Source organism: Rhinolophus sinicus, chromosome 14, assembly GCF_057876585.1.
Source record: "Rhinolophus sinicus isolate RSI-liver-muscle chromosome 14, RSI-T2T, whole genome shotgun sequence".
Classification (NCBI taxonomy): domain Eukaryota; kingdom Metazoa; phylum Chordata; class Mammalia; order Chiroptera; family Rhinolophidae; genus Rhinolophus; species Rhinolophus sinicus.
Window position 1 is genome coordinate 131,943,904 of NC_142514.1, and position 21,411 is coordinate 131,965,314.

Below are 21,411 nucleotides of genomic sequence, written 5' to 3' on the forward strand. Positions count from 1 at the left end.
CAGTTGTATGAGTTTTTTATAAATTTTGGATATTAACCCCTTATCAGATGTGTCACTGGCAAATGGCTTCTCCTATTCAGTAGGATGTCTTTGTTTTGTTGATGGTTTCCTTTTCTGTGAAAAAAACTTTTTAGTTTGATGTAGTCCCATTTGATTATTCTTTTGTTTGTTTTCCTTGCCCTAGGAGACATATCAGTAAAAACATTATTGAAGGTAATGCCTGAGAGTTTACTTCCTATATTTTCTTCTAGGAGTTTTATGGTTCCATGTCTTCCATTTAAGTCTTTAATCCATTTTGAGTTTATTCTCGTATATGGCATAAGAAAGTGGACCAGTTTCATTTTATGCATGTATCTGTCCAGTTTTCCCAGCACCATTTATTGAATAGACTGTTTTTACCCCAGTGTAAATTCTCACTTCCTTTGTCATAGATTAAATGATGATATAGGGATGGATTTATTTCTGGGCTCTCTATTCTGTTCCATTGATCTATATGTCTGTTTTTATGCTAATACCATACTGTTTTGATTTCTATGGCCTTGTAGTTAGTTTGATATCACATAGTGTGATGCCTCCAGTTTTGTTCTTTTTTCCTCAGGATTTCTATGGCTATTTTGGGGTCTTTTATGGTTCCATATAAATTTTAAGATCTTGTGTTCTAGTTCTGTGAAAAACGTGATTGTTATTTTGATAGGGATTTCATTGAATCTATAGATTGTTTTGGGTAGTTAAATTTATATCTTTCAATTATTATCTTAAAAGGAAGATATTGATAGTAATTTCAGACCATATATTAAAAATAGGGGATAGACCTGTGAGGTGTTTTTCTTCTGTTTTTGTCTTTTGTTGTTGTTGTTTTTTTGCCAAGGATTTTGCAGTACATGGATCATTGACAAAAAAAAAAAATTATGGGTAAAATTTGTTTGATCATACTATATATGATTGTAAGTAATAACTATAAAAATGTTGCTATGTTAGATAATGTTTCAGTATCCCTAGATTAGTTCATTTAATAGAAATTTTACTGAAATGATTATTGTCTTTGTAGAAAATTCTCTGAATCAGTTGTTAGGTGACAATCTATAAACATTTAGAGGAATCACTAAAATTATATAAGCTATTAGAATCCTAGGTAAGGCCAACACCTTCCCAAAACATGCAATGTAAATGAGGGAAATTATATTCCTATGTTTGTTTCATAATTCAATAAATGTCCTCATAAAATTTGTGGTGTAACAGTGGCAATAATAAATTAAACGAAACAAACAATAAAGGTTATTTCATGCTGAGAAAAAAATTATGAAGCAGAATAGGTGCTGTGAAAAATAACAGTGTGTTCTGGTCAAGGTGGTCAGAGAATGCCTCTGTGAAGTTCACATTTAAGATGAGACTAAAGTTTAAAAAGGAGCAAGGAATATAATCAATAATGTTGTAAAGATTTTGTAGGATGTTACATGGGCATTTGTCTTATTAGGGAGACCACTTCAAGGATGATATAGATTCCTGACCACTGTACTGTACACCTGAAGCTGAAGCTGAACAATAATGAATGCCCACTATAATTTATTATATATATATATATATATATATATATATATATATATATATATATATATATATATCATCACTGGATGTGCAGTACAGCATAGAGAATAGAATCAATGGAATTGTAACTATACGATGTCAGAGGGGTAGTAGGTTGGGGGAAGGGGGCTATCACTTTGTGAGCGGTATAAATGTCTATTACATTGTTTGGTATACCTGAAACTAATAAAATAAAAAGAAACCATGTCAGAGGATCCCAAAGTTTGGCATTTCAGATTGGATATCCAAAAAGGCATGGCATTTATAGGTTGATGATGACTCTGTTGAGGTATTTGGCATATGAATCTCAGTCATGCCAAATGTGCGCTTAAGTTCTAATTTCTGACCCGACATCCTGTTTCCTAAAAAGACCCTTAACGCAGGCCTAATGAAGCCCATAACACTGTTTTGGGTTTTTACTTGTGCATATGGTGAAATACTACTATTTGCACCGTGGTCCAGTGTGTGTGCTAACCATGCATCTCTTTCTCTTCCTCTTATATCACCAGGCCTCCGGAACCTGTTTACAGCACTGTGAACAAACTGTGTGATAAGCCTCCTTCTCCCAGGCACTATTCCCCTGTTGAGTGTGACAAAAGCTTCCTTCTCTCAGCTCCCTACCCCCACTACCACCTAGGCCTGCTCCCTGACTCTGAGATGACCAGGTACTGCATGCGCTTCCTCACTTCATCTTCTCGAAATGCATGTGCTTCCACAATGATGAATGGGTAGAATCCTCCTCTGCTCACTGCTCTTGCACGCGACATCTTCCTCAAGTTGGAGAGATGTCCTGCTGCCTTGGTGCAATGGGAGACATTAAGAACATTGCCCCCTTTGTTTTCCCTGGTGTTTTCATAGCGCACTCAGACATGACCACATGAGGCTCCACATGTTCTTGGTCCCCTGCATTTTTAATGAGCTGTTAATTATATTTTTCCAAAAGAATTAATTTTGGAATTTAATTAGTGCTATTTCCCTTAGAAGAATGAATGACATTTATTGAGTACATGTTTGGATAATATTTAATAAGCACTTACCATGCTGCAGGCATAACATAGCCTAAGAAATAGGTGCTATTATCACCATTTAATGTTTTAACTAAAGTATTAAATTAATGCCATAATTTAACTGACTCTTTGAGGTATTAAACAACTTGTCCAAAAACTACATAAGTAGATGGTTCTATCTAAACACAAAGAATATAATCTTTACAGTATGCTATCAAGCTAAATGATTACATATGTTCTCTTATTTAGTTATTCCCATAATATATATATATATATATATATATATATATATATATATATATATATGAATATATATGAAGGTCAAGGAAATTAAAGTATTGTCCTTAGTACTATATTGCCAAAAAATGTAGATTCCAGATTTGACCTTAGAATGCTGAGTCTTTCTACAACTTTATAAACAAATTATTCTAAATCTAAAAGTTGGACTTAGTTTTGCATTCATATTCTAAAGCATATGTATGGTAATAATAAAACCCCATCTTCACTTAGTAAACGAAATCAGAGAGAGAGGGGAGTAAGAAAAAGAGAATCTAGTGTTCCATAAGGTAGTTCCAATTCAGTTTAAATTGAGAGCTCGCAATTGTAATGTTCCTAGATATAATGGGATGCTTAATATAGTTATATTTTCAGATGGAATATCTTCATATGTCTTCATAATATTGATAGAGCTGAGAAAATATAGATTTTAGAATGATTCAAAGGGAAAATGACTATATCAAGAGAGTCCCCTTAGAACATTATCTCTACTTTTTGATATTTCCCAATAATAAGTTTTGAAGTCAATTACTGACTTCTCTAGGGAGTTAAATAACACATTTTAAATTATATCTAACATTTCTAGAAATAAATGAGAAGACATATTTTTGGCTATTAATCAGCTGGGGCACTTTCATTAATTTGCAATAATTAAACCCTAATAACATTTGAGAATGCCTTGTAAATATTAATTAAATCCTCCTATATTTTTAACAAATCATAAAAACTATATTTTTATACAGTGAACTCTATGATTTTGAAGAGAGCAAACTCACCATAGCCATAGGGAACTGAGAAGGTGCACACACCTGCAGGAACCACTTTCTAGTACTTTCCGCATCTGTGGGCAGCTACGTAAAGGCAGCTCACCATTACTGAGCTCTTTCTCTGTGCCAGGGATTTTGTTAAGCACTTCTTATGAATTATTTCTTTTAACCTTGACAGTCACCTTGTGCAGTAGATGGTGTCACTGTCTTCAATTTACAAATAAAATCGAGGCTTGAGAAGTTACCTGATGTGCCCGTGATCATCCACTGATAAGTGGCAGGGCTGGGATTCACACCCAGGGGACCATTAGCACCCACATCAGCACAGCCATGATGGCAGAGATGTCTTTGCTTGCTTGAAAAATTCCCCACCCATGTCTCTTTTTCTTTTCTTTCTCTATTTTTATCCTGCCTTCTCATCTCCCTTCTCTGGCTCAGTGTCAATGATTTTTGTTTTGTTTTGTTTTGTTTTGTTTTTGTTAACCTGTGCTCTTTTATGATAAACATAAAAGTTACATTTCTTGCATTCCACTAGGGATTTTGATGCATCCCTCCTTAAAACTCACCAAAAACAATAAGCAGATGATAGAATCTACATTTTGGGTGAGCCCACCAGATATGATTCCTTTTAGTCCACATTCTGTAATCTGTAATATGAATACCACCGGGTTTACTTTTAAATTTTATTTTTCCAAAATTAAAAAATTATAGTATAATGTTGAATATGTCTTTTTTAAATTAAACACCCTCAGCAATCCAGAATACATCAGTTCCTAACCCCCACCCTCCATCTCCCCTTTGGGAATTTTATTTTCTATTCTAATTCTGTTCCCTTCTTTTTCCCTTTGTTCTTTCCTTTTTTCATATTTTATCCTTCATTGCTAGAAAAAGAAATCATACAGGCACACACACACACACACACACGCACACACATTTTAGTGGTATTTTTACCAATACACTGATACTGTAATTCTTGATTTCACCCCACTTTGTTCCCCTTTCACACTTTCTCAATTCAGTAAATGGCATATACCTTTAGCCCATTATCCAAGCCAAGAACTTGAGAATTATATTGTTCTCCTTCACACCCATCATCCAATTATCTTCAACTCTTTTAATTCTACCACCAAATGTACTTCAAATCTATTTATGCTCCTCTACTTCTATTTCCACCACTGTAAGCCAAGCCTCCATCATCTCCCATCTACAATAGCCTCCTAATTGGTCTCGCCACTTCCCCTGTTGTCCTCCTGGTTTATACTCAGTGCAGCCAAAGTGGTCTGTAAAAGTACAGATCAGATCCTTTCTCTCCTTTTGCATTGGTATAAAATGCAAAATCATTAACATAGCATCCAAGCTATGCATGATCTCACCCCTGCCTGCCTCTTAAACATCTTCCCTCTGCTGACCACACTATTTATATTCACAAAATGCGCTAAATGTCTTCCTGTCTCAAGCGCTTCACACATGCTCCTTCCTCAAATGGAAAAGCTCTTACACTTCACCTGGTTAACTTCTGGTCATCTTAGGTCTAAGCTTAAATTGCACTTCCTCAGAGAACCTCCCTGAAAGAGAAAATTTGGTCCCCTATTGTATGACCTCATTTTTCGTAAGATGCAAGCAATTTATTATTGTACATTTATTTATGTGATTTTTAAACTAAATGTCTCACTCTGTGCTGTAAGCTCAGTGAATGGAATTGTGTCTATTTTGCACACTGCGATACCTTTAACACTTAGCATAGTGCCTGGCACAGCACGAGCTCAGAATTATTGAGTAACTAAATAAACACAGAAATAAAATCATCGGCAGACAAGCAGACAGATAGCTGTTCCAGGAACAGGTCATGGTTCAAGCTGTGCTTTACTCAGTTCTTAGTAGGTACATAAAACAACTCCAGAAATTGATGAATCCATGTGTGAAAACAAAAACGATGGACTAGAACTCACTTTGTGTATTGCACTTTCACCTTACTTGTTCGTCAGTGTCCACGTTATAGATTCACTAGGGAACAGTTCTTCACAAAGACTGAGCCATTCCTTTCAGAGGTTATTTATTTCCTCTCCAATGGGAAATAACTCGCTGAGCAGATGTTTCTTGAAATTTGGCCAATAATTTAAGAAATAAGTTCAAGGAGTCTAGTTCCATTGATGACACCATCACTTGCTTTTTCCACTGTGACCTTAAATAACTTAGAGAATCTCAGAGATAGGTGAGAACTTAGATAGACAAACCCTTATTCAACTCTAGTAATGATAAGGAACCCAATCCACTGTCTTCATGGGTCCACGTCTTACTTCTACTCTTGGTGAAACAAAAGTATTTTGGAAGATATTCTGCCCTGAAAAGGATATTATAAGAACATAGTATCAATTCATTCAACCAAGATTTATCAAGCACTGACAAAGTGCAAGATACTATATTAGTACAACTTTTTACAAAGGTATAAACTGAAAAAGCCAACCAAAAAATATAAGAAAGGTTAAAGAAATGCCTAACCTTTACATTGCAATATGTGGTAGAATGTATTTTTCAGAGCATTTGGAATATCCCAGTCTATTTCAGAAGCACGCACATACCGTGTTTCCCCAAAAATAAACCCCAGTTAAGATCATCAGCCAGACGGACGCATTTAGTACGTTATGATGATGTTCCAGAAGATGACATGACTGTGTTTGAATAAATGTAGGTTGTTGTACATGAAAAAAATAAGACATCCCCTGAAAATATACCCTAATGCATCTTTTGAAGTAAAAATTAATATAAGACCTGGTCTTATTTTCGGGGAAATATGGTATGAGACCCGGTCTTATTTTGGGGGAAACATGGTACTGCTACAGCAATTACTATCTCAGATTAGGATATGAGCTACCTCTGTGCAAATTACATGTGAAACCACTTATGCACCAGCTTAATCCCAAATCAGCATTCAGGAGAATGGAGGCCAGTCAACAGAAGCTAGGAGAGTCAGTCATCTGTATTCTCTGCATTTCAGTGGGAATATCCAAATTCTCAACTCTTTGAATCAATAGCAAACATCCCAGGATGAATTAGTTGTATACACAATTTACTTCTGTCACATAATCTAAAAGAACACAGAGAAATTGCAAATTTTTCTTAAGAAAACGCTTGGAATTACTTGGCGAAGTGCCAGCTCTTGAGGCGACAGATTATATTTTTAGTAATTGACTTTTCAGACCTTGCAAAAGCAAGAAATGGGCAGAGCTTGATTTCAAACTAACATTTGGAGCTCCATGAAAAACAATTGGGATTACTGTGGGGCTCCTGTTTCTTTTTGTTTTTGTTTTGTTTTGTTTTGTTTTGTTTAAGGTAGTTTTTGATGTTCTAATTGGCTTTCTACTTTGGGAGAATGGTAAATTATTCACCTTGTGATATCCCTAGGGCAAGGGGAACACTGGGCTGGTTTGTTTTCCCAACATGTATGGCATATTGTCATTCATCCTTTTACATAGCTAGTCCTAATTATTGTTATTTTGAGATAAAGCCAATGAAGGCTAATTAAAAGATGTCGGCAGATTTGGGATAGGAAATGGATTCTGAAGTATTATGGGATCATGGAACATCTTCACTTGTTGAAGAGTATAGATTCATGAGACTTCAACTAGGTACGAGGCATGATCCTGGATGCCAGGGATTCAAAGGTGAATACGGTGTGGTTCTTCCCCTTACACACTTCAAAGACATGTGAATGAAGTATTCATGCCTGTGGGTTGTGATATGTATCTGCCAAAGGCTCTCCATTTCTCCAGTGCACCTCATCTCTGGGTAGTAAAGTCAGACTAGTGTAAGACGTAGTGATGGAAGCAGGCATGATCTTAGGCTGTCCCTTCTGCAGAGGTTTGAACGTACATTCAATAATGTCCCCACACCTTGTTTCATAAATTCTTAATCATTTATAAGAAGCCTTGTTTATGGGATTTACCCATACCTCTCATAGGTCCATCTGCTAGGATACCTACAGAACTCAGCATCCAGGTATAATTCACTCCATTGGTAGAAATCATAAAGTTGGTAACCTCAAGCCATTCCCAGTTTTGGGACAGAGAGAGATCTTTATCTCACAAGACCTCAGCCATTTGGTCTGGTGGCCTGTCTTTGGCAAGTGTTCTCTCCTTGCAAGATAATAGAAAAGTTATCTGCGCCTTTAATGTTTTAACTGTCTTGAAGTCTGTAAATCCAAAATCAAATATAAGATCTAGACATAATAATGCTGTAATAGAAGTACATGTGAGTCTCTAAAGATAAACAGAAGAGGAATCAGATAACTCTGCCTGTTTTTCTGAAAGTTTTCAGAAAGACACTGAGCTCATCAGTTGGATGAGGGAAGAAATGTGTTCCCCGTAAAAGGAATAGCACAGTTAAGCCTCCTGGTGTATAAAGCACATGCAAGCTGGAGCTCCCAGGAGTTCTGTGTGGCTCAAGGTTATTGAGTGGATGATAAAGTTGGAGACACAGCCAGCTGCAGATCACAAAGGGCCTTACTTGCTAAGCTGAGGGTTTGGGACTTTATGCTGTAAGCAGTGAAGAGCTGTTGAAGAGTTTTAAAGCTGAGCAAAGACATAATTCAATTTGTGTTTTTAGAAAGATCACTGTCAGCTCTGTAGAAAGAGTCTGAAGACTAGTTAGCATGTTCATTACAGTGGAAATCCTGAAGACCTAAACTGAAGCTGTGGAGCTAGAGAGATGAATGGATCCAGAATTATTTATCAAGTGGAACGGTGGTACCTAGTGATTGATTCAAAGGGAAAAATTTTCTGGCTTGGGGTATTCACTACGTAATGATGCTCTCAGAGACAGTGAGCTTTCTTATCCACAATAAATGTATTTAAACATAGAACTCCGTGAAAGGAAACTCAATAGAAGGAAATAGAGGCAAAGTATATTAGAAGGTCTCTTGTTTGAGATGATGGCAATCTGATATCATAGAGGAGAAAGGGATTGTGTCCAGACTCTCTAGGTGTGAGGCCATCCTTTGGCCCCACGAATCACGCACATTTACCTAAGCACTTCATCTCCCTCCGAGCTTCAACTCATTCGTCAGGAAAGGGGGGGAAAGAATCCTATCTGTACTATTTTCTTCATAGGATTGCTGTGAGGATCAAAGGAAACGGAACAAATGAGCTTTCCTCTATTCACTGTCCACATTAGTTATTATTGTTTCCATGTGCTTATTGTATTTTAAAGCCTTGAGTTTGTGTATATTTATTTTTAGTGCTATCACAAATCAGGTGAAAAATTTTTATCAGCCCAGGTAAATCCCCTCAGAGCATAAGAAAGCTACTGATGCAAATTTCTTCTATCATTTTTAGCAGCAATCCTTCTTGTCACGATAGGCAAAGTCATATATTTTCCATTGTATTAATACCTTTATAAGCTCCCTGTAAAAAGTAACATGTTTCTAAAGCCATATGTGAGACTTCATACTTCTAGAGGTAATTTTCTTTCTTATCTACTTATGTAGCAGTATTTCCATCCTACATGTAACTTTGTAGGAATGTAGACAAAATAAGTTACTCTGTGCAGCACTGATAAGTAGCTAGCATTTTGCATACCTACCTTATTGTTTCTAATAATCCCAACAACTCTACAAAGTGTGGGTTTTAAGCTAGCAAGAGGAGGGTCCAGGACTCTAACCAGGACTCCCACACCCAGCTACTGCTCTGATGGAACCGAATCCCTCTCTGGCCCGCACACCACAAGGCAGTTCCTGGCTCAGTCTTCCAAGTCTCAAAGCCACAGTGCTGGGACTCTCTGGACCTGAAAGAGAAATTGAGCCCTGTTCACACAATTTCATCTGAGAAATAGCACCATTAAGAAGAGAAAGAAGGTGCTTAACAAATCATTGACCTTCTTATGCCTGTAAAAAGCTGACATACTCTTAAAGAATCCTTAATTCCATTGTTAATTAAAACTGGGAGAGGAAACCCCCCCGGGACCTGGCTCACAAGGCACAGCCTCTTCCCAAGTGTATGCAGCAGTTTCTTCTTCAAAGGCCTTCACTGCCTGTTTGAAGTAGGTGAGCCCTAAACCCAACTTGAATTAAGGAAAATGAGGAGAGATTAATTGACTCCTACAGAGTCACAGAGGCCGTTCTAGCCATATTCCCTTTTATAGCCTTTTTTTCTGTGCAACTGATATATATGCAAGGGTTAACACTGAAGGAAAACACCCCCTGCTTTGAAATTAATGCATCCTCTATGCAGATACTTTTTATCAACATATGCTATTTACTGTTGCCTTTGCCCTTCAAATATATATATATATTAGGGTGATGTTTTTTCATTAACAATTCAAGATTTTTTTAAAAGCACATTTAAAATTGCATTGTATAGTTAAAGAAACAAGGAAGACAGGGAACTCAACCCCTCTCAAAAGCTCTCATTTACTCTTCACAACAACCCTGGGAGGTAGGTTGCGTGTAGAAGGCTCAGAAGAGCTGTAAAATGAACTCAGATTGGTCTTATTCCAAAATTCCTGTTCTGTGATATTCAGATAACTGTCCGTGATGAAACATTCTAAATTTAATTGATTTGTTTATAAAAAAGAGCCAGAGTACTTAATCTACCTGAGATATTATGAATATTTTCCCTTAATTTTAACATATTTTTTTTTGTGTTTTGAGAGCAATTTTCATATTTACTTTAGTAACCATTATATTATTAGGTAGCAATAAAAAAAACTGAAGAATAAGCATAATTTCTAAAGCAATCCTCTATGGAGACAAAGTAGCTGTGAGAAAATGCTATGCAAAGTCACTATAGCAACAAATATAGGAACTCAGAATCAAGACAGTACGTTAGACCATAACACCCACCACGTAGATATTAATTAAAACCACTAACATGGATTGAGTGCTTTTATGTGCGAGGGGCTGTTCCAAACTTTTATATGTATTAACTTATTTTATCCTCACATTGTTGGCTCTGATCATTCCAATTTTATGGAAAACATTCAGTACATACTTTAACGAACAAATAGAAACAATGGGATGAGATAGTTGAAATTGAGTACATCAGGACTTAGACTGCTGATTTCATGAGAGCAAGATCTTTGTTTGTTTTACTTACTGTTGTGTTCCCTGTTCCCAAAATGGTTCCTGGCATGTGGTATTAATAGTAATAGTGACAATCATGATGGTGATCATGATGATAAAGGAGGAGTAGAAGAAGAAAACAATCACTATAATTTATATAATCTTACTACCTGCCAGGCTGTACACCAACTAGCTCATTACACCAACTAGCTCATGACTTTACACCAACTAGCTCATTAATCCCAACAGTGATCCAGAAAGGTGTTTGTTGTTATTATTATCCCCATTTTGCAAGTGAAGATATTGAGGTCTGAAGAGGTTAAGTGGTCACACTGATAGGATTCGAATCTAAGCAGGCTGGTCCCAGAATCTGTGTTTTTTAATGTGCTGAATGAAAATTTATTGAATGTTGTTCTTGTCACACATAGCACTCCTCAAGTATTACATTGTGCTTGATAAGAAAGTACCTCATTTAACTATAGTCAAATTTAGATAGATAGATAGATAGATAGATAGATAGATAGATAGATAGATAGATAGATAGACAGACAGTGAATATATGGTTACAATTCTTGACTCTAGAATCAGAGTGTTAGGGTTAGAATCCTGACTCCAAAACCTCCTAGTTCTGTAAACTTCAGCAGAAACTAACTATTCTGAGCTTCTGTATCTTCACCTGTATAATACCAATAATTGTAGTATCCATCTCATGGGGTTGCTATAAGGATTTAATGAGGTTATATATAAAGTGCTAACAGCAACGCCTAATAAATATGAAGTGCCCTGCTAACATTAGCTATTGTGTGTGTGTGTGTGTGTGTGTGTGTGTGTGTGTGTGTGTGTAGTAAATGATATATTGTGACTCCCTAAATAGAGACTTCAGGCTGAGGTGGGAATGAATTTTTATTGAAAGACTATTATAACAGGCTGTTTTCATTCATGGCCTGATGTGTGAATCCAATGAGTTGTAAAGGGAGACGAACGTTAGGGTTGGCAGTATGGGAGGAGGGGCTGTCTGTGCAAGACCACATACATTTATATAGAGATCCAAGTATTTAAAAACATTGTTTTGACTGAAGGATCAAAATTCACCTCTCAGAGCAGAGAAAGTAAATCTTTAATTTCAGCTCTGTTAATTCAGTTCTGTAGACTTTAAGCTCATAGAAAGTTGAAAGGATCCCTAAAACAGGGCTTTTAAAGTCAGCAGGATGTGTGCTAAATTAAATACTAAAATCCAAGATCACCCTATTCCGGAGAACATAAATACATTAGAGGATAAAGAGGAATTTTATGGTTTACTTTAAAAGAGGAGAGGGTATACTGGACCTAGCTAACCCAGACAGAGCCTGTGTCTGAACAAAACAAAACAAAACAAAAAAATCTTCCTTTCTTCTGGATGAAGGACAAAATGTGACAGGACCCAAATGTGACATGGTAAACAGAGTCCAGGCTGGATTTCAGCCCTAGCTCATTCCTTTGGCCGACTGTTCTTGTGAACAACTTGCCTAAAAGAATGGATTAGCCCAGACTGAGAATGGGGATGGAGGTAAGAAATGAGAATCTTATTTCTCTTTGTCATTATCATCTCTCGCAAATTCATTCTAATGTTCTGCTTGCTTTTTTATTTCTCTGGCATAATTATGAGGATATCATTCTGTCAACCTTATAGGCTTAGAGATGAATGACAGAGATGAATGACATCCTAGAAATAATTTAATCCAACATTTATGGGTTCCAGATGAGAAACCTGTCACTCAAACCAAATATATATTAAATGCCTATCGTGTGGTTGATACTTCTGGGAGTACACAACCTAAGCATAATTGAACTCTATTTTCAGGAAGTTTAGGGATCATTGGCCCCAGAGGGTTTGTGTTTGCTTGTTTGGTTGTTTGTTTGTTTGTTTCATGGATATAAGTGGCAGTTATCGGTAATGTAAAAAAAAAAGTCTAGAAATTTATTATGGGTAGTATTTTTCAAATACATGTGAATTTTACTCATCTTGCAGACTTATTTACTTTGGATCTATCCTGATTTTTCCTAGATATTACAGCTATAGATTTGTATTCATTGTTCTCTAGGCATTCAGACCTTTTTCTTTTTTTTTCTAAAGATTTCTATTAAAATACAGCTAACATACAATATTATATTAGTTTCAGGTGTACATCATAGTTGTTCAACAGTACTCACCTCGCACTATGCAGAGTTATTACCATATTATTGGTTATATTCCCTACGCTAAAGGAGTGATCACAATGATAAGTCCGACAATCACCTGACACTGCACCACACTATCACAATATCATTGACTATATTTCCTATGGTATCTATGCATATTACATCCCCAAGACTTACTTGTTTTATACCTGGAATTTTGAACCTCTTATTCTTCTTTATCTTTCCCTTTTTTAAAATTTTTCAATTAGAGTTGACATTCAATATTATTTTATATTAGTTTTAGGTGTAGAGCATAGTGGTTAGACAGTTACATAATTTAGGAAGTGATCCCCCTGACTAGTATATTACAAACCTGGCGCTATACATAGTTATTGCCATATTATTGACTATATTCCCTATACTGTAGTTTACATCCCCATGACTATTTTGTAACTACCAATTTGTACTTCTTAATCCCTTCACCTTTTTCACATTGTCCCCAACCCCCTCCCATGCATCACCCCAATAAATCTAGTACCCATCTGGCACCATACATAGTTATTACAATATTATTGGCTCTATTCCTTATGCTATACCCTACATCCCCATGACTATTGTGTAACAACCAATTTCTACTTCTTAACCCCTTCCACTTTTTCATCCACCTCACCAACCCTCTCCCATCTGGCTACAAAATGTTCTCTGTATCTATGAGTTTGTTTCTGTTTCATTTATTTGTTTATTTTGTTCTTTAGATTCAACTTATAAGTGAAATCATATGACATTTGCATTTTGCTGTCTGACTTCCTTCGTTCAGCCCAATACCCTCTAGGTCCATCCATGTTGTTGCAGATGACAAGATTTTTTTTTTTTTTTGTGGCTGAGTAATAGTCCATTGTATATATGTACCACCTCTTCTTTATCCGTACATCCATGCAGGGACACACAGGTTGCCTTCATATCTTGGCTATTGTAAATAATGTTACAATGAACATATAGATGAGCATGTTACCTCAAAGTAGCATTTTGAGTTTCTTTTTATAAATACCCAGAAGTGGGATTACTAGTTCCTTCTTTGTCTCTTGTTATAGTCTTTATTTTAAAGTCTATTTTGTCTGGTATAAGTATTGCTACCCTAGTTTTCTGTTTGTTTATTTGCTTCCATTTTCATAAAATATCTTTTTCCATCCCTTTACTTTCAGTCTTCAGTGTTTCTTTCAATCTGAAGTGAGTCCCTTATAGGCAGCGTATGTAAGGGTCTTGTTTTCTTATCCATTCAGTCCCCCCCCCCCATCTTTTGATTGGATCATTTAATCCATTTACATTGAAAGTAATTGTTGGTAGGTATGCAGTTATTACTGTTTTATTATTCATATATATTTTTTTTCATTTTAAAGGAGCCCCTCTAATATTTCTTGTAGTGCTAGTTTGGTACTTATGAACGCCTTTAGCTTTTTCTTTTCCTGAAAGCTCTTTATCTGTCCTTCGATTCTAAATGATAGCTTTGATGGATAGAGTAATCTTGGTTGTAGGTCCTTTCTTTTCATCACTTTGAATATTTCCTGCCAATCCATTCTGACCTGCAAAATTTCTGTTGAGAAAACAGCTGACAGTCTTATGGGAGCTCCCTTGTAGGTAATTAACTGCTTTTCTCTTGTTGCTTTTAAGATTCTTTCTTTGTCTTTCACTTGTGGCATTGTAATTGTGATGTGTCTTGGTGTGGGCCAATTTGGGTTCATTTTGTTTGGGACTCTGTGCTTTCTGGGCTTATATATCTATTTCCTTTGCTAGATTAAGAAAATTTTCCATCATTATTTCTCCAAATATGTTTTTAATTCCTTGCTCTCTCTCTTCTCCTTCTGATACCCCTATAATGTGAATGTTGGTACAATTGATGTTGTTCCAGAGGCCCCTTAAACTGGCCTCAATTTTTGGATTATTTCTTCTATTTGCTGTTCTGAATAGGTTTTTTCTGCTACATTATCTTCTAAATCACTGATTCTTTCCTCTGCTTCATCTAATCTACTGTTGAGTACTTGTAATATATCCTTCATTTTCATTATTGTATTATTTATTTCTGACTGGTTCTTTTTCATGTTTTCTATCTCCATTTTTTTGTTTCCTATCTCTTTGTTGAAGTTTTCCCTGAGACATTGAGTGTCCTTATAACCAGTGTTTGGAACTCTGCATCTGGCAGATTACTTGTCTCCATTTTTGTTTAGATCTTTTTCTGGAGCTTTGTTCTGTTTATTTGGGAAATGTTTCTTTGTCTCCCCACTTTGGCTGCCTCCTTGTGTTTGTTTCTATGTATTAGTAGGGCTGCTATGTCTCAGTCTTAGTAGAGTGGCCTTATGTAGTAGGTGTGCTGTGGGGCTCAGAGGCACAGTCTTCCTGGTCAAATGTGCCATGCACTCTAGGTGTGTTCCTTGTGTGGGTTGTATGTGCCCTCCTCTTGTAGTTAAGCCTTGGTTTCTATTTCACTTTAATGGAAGGGATTGGCCATAGAGCTCTTTGGTGGTGAGGACTGGCTATAACTACAGTGGAGGAATTATGGTGCAGGGGCTGATCCTACAGAGCAGGATCTGCCTCAGCAGGGCTTTGTTGTCTGCCCAATATGCCCCTTGGGTGTGTTGTCCTTGGAGGTGGCTGGGTGATGCTCCAGCTCATTTTAAAGCTAACCACTGGGTGTGCCACCCCCAGCGCCATGTGGGAGGAGACTCACTGCAGGTCAAGTTCAGCCACAGTCCATGCCCCACCGGGGATCACCCACAGGAGCCACAAAGCAATCTTCAGTTGTCCCCTCCATTGTCGTGCTTGGAAGTACCTCAAGAGGCCAAGCTGCGAACCAAGGCCAGCATCTGATAGTACCAATCTTAAGGCTGCTCAGGCAGAGGTATAGGACATGCTCAAGCCAGATGCTTCTGATCCAGGTTCTGCAAACCTTTGAGAGAACCTAGGAAAGTCTGCAGCATAAGCTAAGGCAGGCAGTTTGTATGAAAAAGCCACTGGAAGTGGCTTGGGTGTACCAGAAAGTTGGGTAGGGTGGAGTCTCGAATCACCAGGCTGGGGTGAGTGAATGGCATTAGCCAGCTTGATGAAGATTCAAATATGGCGCCATCTGTGTCTTCACACTGGGAAGAGGGAAGGCTCAATAAAGAAACAATGGCAGCTGCCAGCTCCTCCATCCAGAAGAATGGTAGCCCTCCAGCCCCATCCCAGGCCAGACAACTTAGTTCCCCACCATATGTCCCCATCACCTCTCCAGATGCTGCTCCAGCACTGGAGCTCAAAGCCAGCTACTCAGTCAGTGAGTAAGTCCCTTCAAGAAGAGCACCTGGGACTCCAGCTACCCTCCGTCTCACTCAGTCATAATCTCTGCTGGTTTACACAACCAGAAACTATAGGCACTTCTCTCCCCAGCACTGGAACCCTGGACTGGGGAGGGGCTGGGACCCCTTGCTCCTCTGGGGGGAACCTCTGCAGCTGAGATATTCCTCCCTTTTTAATGGTCACATGTAGTTGTGGGATCAGCTTGTTCTGTGTCTCTACCCCTCCTACCAGTCTCAAGATGGCTTCTTCTGCATGTCCTTAGTTGTAGGGCTTCAGTTCAGCAAGATTTTAGGTGATTCTCAATGATGGTTGTTTTGTAGTTTACTTGTAATTTTGATGTAATCATGAGAGAAGGTAAGCATGGCATTTACCTACTGTGCCATCTTGACAGGAACCCACCTCCTTGAGTGTATAATTCACTCTGCCTGACTCCTCCATCTCTTCCTCCCATCACTGAAGCTAGAATTAGATTAGACCTTGGATCTTTTCGTGTGAAACCTGAAGGTCAAGTGACAGCCCAGATTTCCTTCCATCTCTCCCCACTTTCACATGGTGAGTTACTTGACTAGTTCTTACTGTTCTGCTATCATTGGGATCTGTGTTCCTTGTAGATAGGCCTTAGGCTGCACTAGGCATGAGGAAAGAAGCTGTGAGCAACAAAACGGTCTCTGATCAGATTTCTGCAAGTTATAATTGCTGGAATTCTGAGACCCCTCCTTTGCAGGGTCCCTTGGTGACTCACATGTTGTCCTGGGCAACCATTTCCACCTCTTACAATACAACTTTTTCCTATTGTTTTCCCATAGGACTCCCCTCACTTATAACAAATTACTTAGTTTTCTCACTTTTGTCACTGTCCCAACCCCTTAAATGTTATTGCAAAGGTACATATCTTCATTTTCCCCTGTTGTCCACCTTGTCACTCCATGTCGAGACCATACTACTAGGAGCTGGGTGAATGTCTGGCAGGGGCAAGATGAGAAGGCTTTCATTTCAACACTGGACTGCTACTCCACAATCAGAAGTCTCATGTTACATCCCTGACATCTTCTTGACTGGTACCACGTGGGATGTGTGGTCAGCTGGGGCCTTAACCCCCAGACAAGGACTGTTGTCTTCCCCATTTCTCCTTTTACCTTCCATAGCAGCTCTGTTCCTGTCCCGAACAAATTGCCTGCTTTGGTTTTCATATGGGAGCTTTTTCCTCTGGGGTCCTTGGGAGCCATAAAATCAGCCTCTAATCCAGACTTTTTTCACAGAGAGAAACAAAAAGACACACAGACTTTTCTTTGTTGAACAGCATTAATATTTAGTTTCTGGAGCATCAAACCTTTCTCAGAAAATGACCTACTCTTTAAAACCCCAAAGTTAAAAAATTACAACAGGAGGGATGGGAATAGTGGCATGGGAAATCAGGATAAGCATTGGGGAATGCCTTATCCAGTGATACTTCAGGCAGTTGCTAGCATCCAACTGGTCAGAGTTCCTATAAACCTCTGGGCAAAGACATATAAATCACAGTTCTACAATCCTTCTTGTATTTCCTACATCCTCATCTAACCATACAGTGCTGGTTTCTTCTCCCCTTCTTTCTAAAAGGCCTCCTGATGAATCTTATGTCCTTGCTGTACTGCTCCATGAGAACTCCCCCATGGAATGTCAATGTTAGAGAGACTCCTTCTCTCTGGGTCATCGTTCACCCTTATTCGCTTGGGAGAAGGTGATGCATACAGTTTTCTCTGGAACTTCTGAGTTAGGCCACAAACATAGATTTTCTTCATCCTTCCTAATATGCATGGTAACAGGTGATGTCTACTTTTTGTTAAAGTTTCTTTCATTTGCACTCACCATGTGCCAATGCTAGATACTCTGGAAAAGTCATATCAGATGTAGAATCCTCAAATACGTCTTAGAGGGGTTGGGTCATTGTAATGTGCCCAGCTAGACTTTCAATGGTGGGATCAAGTTCCATAGCAAGCAAACCCCTCAGCAACTCTGACTGACCCTGTGAAGGGTAATAAAATAAAAATTAATTCAACAAACAGAAGATTGAAAAGAAACAGATTAAGACATGCAAAAGGACTTTAGTTACTCTGAAAGTTTGCTTAGCATGCTAAGTATATGTCAATGCTTGGCAAGATGAAGGTAATTATCATTCTCTTTCTCTAATGTTCCTTGTACCAACTATAAAGAAAAAGAAAGGGAAAGAAACATGTGTTACAAATAAGCCCAATGCTAATAGTATGTCCTCTGGGCCGTAAGTTTCATTAAATCATTGAATGCTTGATCAGAAAGGGTTAGAGAAGATTACACACAAATACGTTTGTTTTAACTGAGAAAATAAGTCTAGCAAAGTTAAGAGACTTAAAGTCACACGAACACACAAGTAGTTTTTGGTTTGAATCAGAGATGTCAGTGCTTTTTCTTCCAGCTTGTAATTTTAATAGAATCTTCTAGAATGTTTCATGCTAAGAAGGGTTACATAACATAGACCAACCCTGGAAGGAAACAGAACTGTTACCTCAGGATAACAGTGTTTATCACAGGGGAGTATGATTGGAATGGAGAAAAAAAATTATTTTTTACTTCATGCAGAATTCCCCATTTTGTCTCAGCAGTTTCACCCAATAAACCCAAGAAAATAAAAATGTATGTTCACACAAAGCTTGCATACAAATGTTTGTAACAGCACTTTTCATAATAACCAAGAAGTGGAAACAATCCAAATACCCAACAACTGATGAATGGATAAATAATATGTGGTATATCTATACAATGTAATATTATTTAACCAAAAAAAAAAGAATGAAGTAGTGATACATGCTACAGTTTATATGAACCTTGAAAACATGCTAAGTGGGAAAAAAATCACAAAGGGCCACATATTTCTGATTCCATATATATGACATGTCCATAACAGGCAAATCTATAGTGTCAGAAAACAGAGTAGTGATTACTTAGGGCTAGATAGGGAAGTGGCAGGAATTGAGAGTGACTGTTAATGGGTATGGAATTCCTTTTTGGGGTTATGAAAACGTTATAAAATTAGATTGTAATGATGGTTGCACAACTCTGAATATACTAAAAGCCACTGAATGATACACTTTAAATGGGTGAATTTATGATATGTGAATTATATCTCAATATTGCTGTTTAAAATTCCCCTTTAAAAGTTAAATAATTCATGTAGCAACAATGGAACTAAAATTATGTCCTTATGACGTTAAATGTTCCAATAAAACAAATAGAAAAGCCATTTAAAAGTTTAGATGATTTTTCTACCCTATGACAGATTATTCAAACAGTAAATTAGAGGATTTAGCGGTCTTCAGACTTTTGGTCTTTTTTATAGGGCTCTCGCTCTCATGTACTGTGTACTAATTTTTGTTAGGTATTCTACAAACACAATCACTCTTAATAAATCTAAATGTAGGTATTTTTATTCCTACTTTACTGATAAAACTAATAACTGGCAGAGCTGAAATTTGAACCCAGTTCCATTTTCTTTTACTATATCACAACCATCATCCTATTATATAAAAATACTCTTTAAAACAAACTCTCCTTCCCAGCTAGAAAAATTGTCTACACTCTCTCAGTTTCCTTTGTCCTATTCACTCCTCAGAGCACTGCAGCCCAAGTTCTGCCCCCACCCTCCACAGAAATTGTTTTCAACCAACGTCACCAACATGCTTTGTTTCTAAATCAGGTGGAAACCTGTTAGTCCTTATCAAATTTTATCTTTGTCTACACTTACCTCCATTGCTTGTTCCTTTCCGAATTTTTTTTTTTTTTTTTTTTTTTTTTGTATTATTATTACAGTCCCACTTCCAGGCTCATGATTCACTTTGCACCTCTGACTTTCTTTCCTGTCTTTTCCTCCTCATCTCTCTTTGTCCATTTTACCCAGGGATACATTCTTTCTTCTCCACACACTCTCTCTAATACTCGTAGACTACATCCATGTCCACAGATTTGGTTCCCATCTATCTGCTTATGTCTTCCATCTCTATATCTGCAACCAGATCTTTCCTTGACTACAGACTCACATCTAGATACCTACTGAGCATCTATCCTCACATGCCCTAAGGCACATCAGAAAGCATGCTCATCATCTTTACCCCTCAGGTTGTTGTCTCCAGTTACATCCACTGTCTTTATGACCATTAAAAGTATGATGTAGTATTTAAGCGCATGTGCTTGGGTTCCAATTCAGGCTGTACTCCTCACTAACTGTGTGATCTCTCTGTGTCTTAGTTGGCTTATCCATAACATGGGAGTAATAGAAGTATCCCTCTCACAGAGTCATTATGAGGATTAACGAGTTTACATGTGGAAAGTGCCTGCCACTTAATACTTCGGTGGTTATGGCAGCAAGACATTTTCCTAGATTCCTCTGACTGATTCACCTTAAGTTGATCTCTAAGTAGCCTATCAATATATCTTGAATATCTCTTGAATAATTTATCTGCAGTCTTTCTATGTTACGTCCACTCTAGATCTAATATCCAATCGTTGCTTATCTGACGTACCTATTCACTGGTCTCCAGCACAAGCCCCTCTGCCCATTCTCCATACTATGGTCCATGTGGAGTCTTCTAAAGTACACATCTGGTTTTGTACCTGCCCTGACTAATCAATCATCTGCTTCCCACATGACCTGCCTTTCATTCAAATCAGTTCTCCTTTCAGTTCCCAGGGAAAAACAACAGTCTCCCTAACCTTCACGTTCTTGCTCATGCTTTGTCTATTCTTAAACTCCCACTCTTTAAATAAGCACACACACATACATGACATTCCCCTGCTGTCCCATCCATGAATCTCTTCACCTAGGTAACTGCTAGTAAGCCCAAAAAGTGTATCTTCTGTGGTACCACCAGAAACCCCTGTATGATGCTCTCAGCTTGGGTGAGGGGCCCTCCTGCATCCTTATAAACTTATGGAACTCAGCCTACTATATTATTATTTGATTTCCTTGTCTGTCTCATCAACTAGCTGGAGCCTCTTTAACGCAGGAACTACGTTTTAATCATTTCTTGTATGCCCAGTACTCAGAAATGTACCTGGCAAATATTAACTCTTCATTTAAAAAAAAAGCCAATGAAATTATTTAAACATTATTAAATATTATTGTGATAGGCTCTGTGCTTTGCATAGGGAACACAAAGAAATATTAGGCATAGCCCTTTCCTGTGGGGACACAATCCAGTAGAAGAGACCACAGTCAACAGAAAAA

General features: G+C 37.7%; 1 protein-coding gene across 27 annotated transcripts in view; it reads left to right on the top strand.

The window, feature by feature from the left end:
• DLG2 (discs large MAGUK scaffold protein 2) overlaps positions 1-21,411 on the top strand; it is a 1,894,072-nt gene that overhangs the window by 1,455,550 nt on the left and 417,111 nt on the right. For 22 of the 27 annotated variants that reach the window (XM_088791536.1, XM_074335659.2, XM_074335660.2 and 19 more), the window contains one exon: positions 2,094-2,249. The exons of the other annotated variants lie outside the window; for them this stretch is intronic. In XM_088791536.1, coding sequence (XP_088647662.1) covers positions 2,094-2,249 — 156 coding nt within the window. The remainder of the gene's footprint in view (positions 1-2,093; positions 2,250-21,411) is intronic. 27 annotated transcript variants of the gene reach the window in all.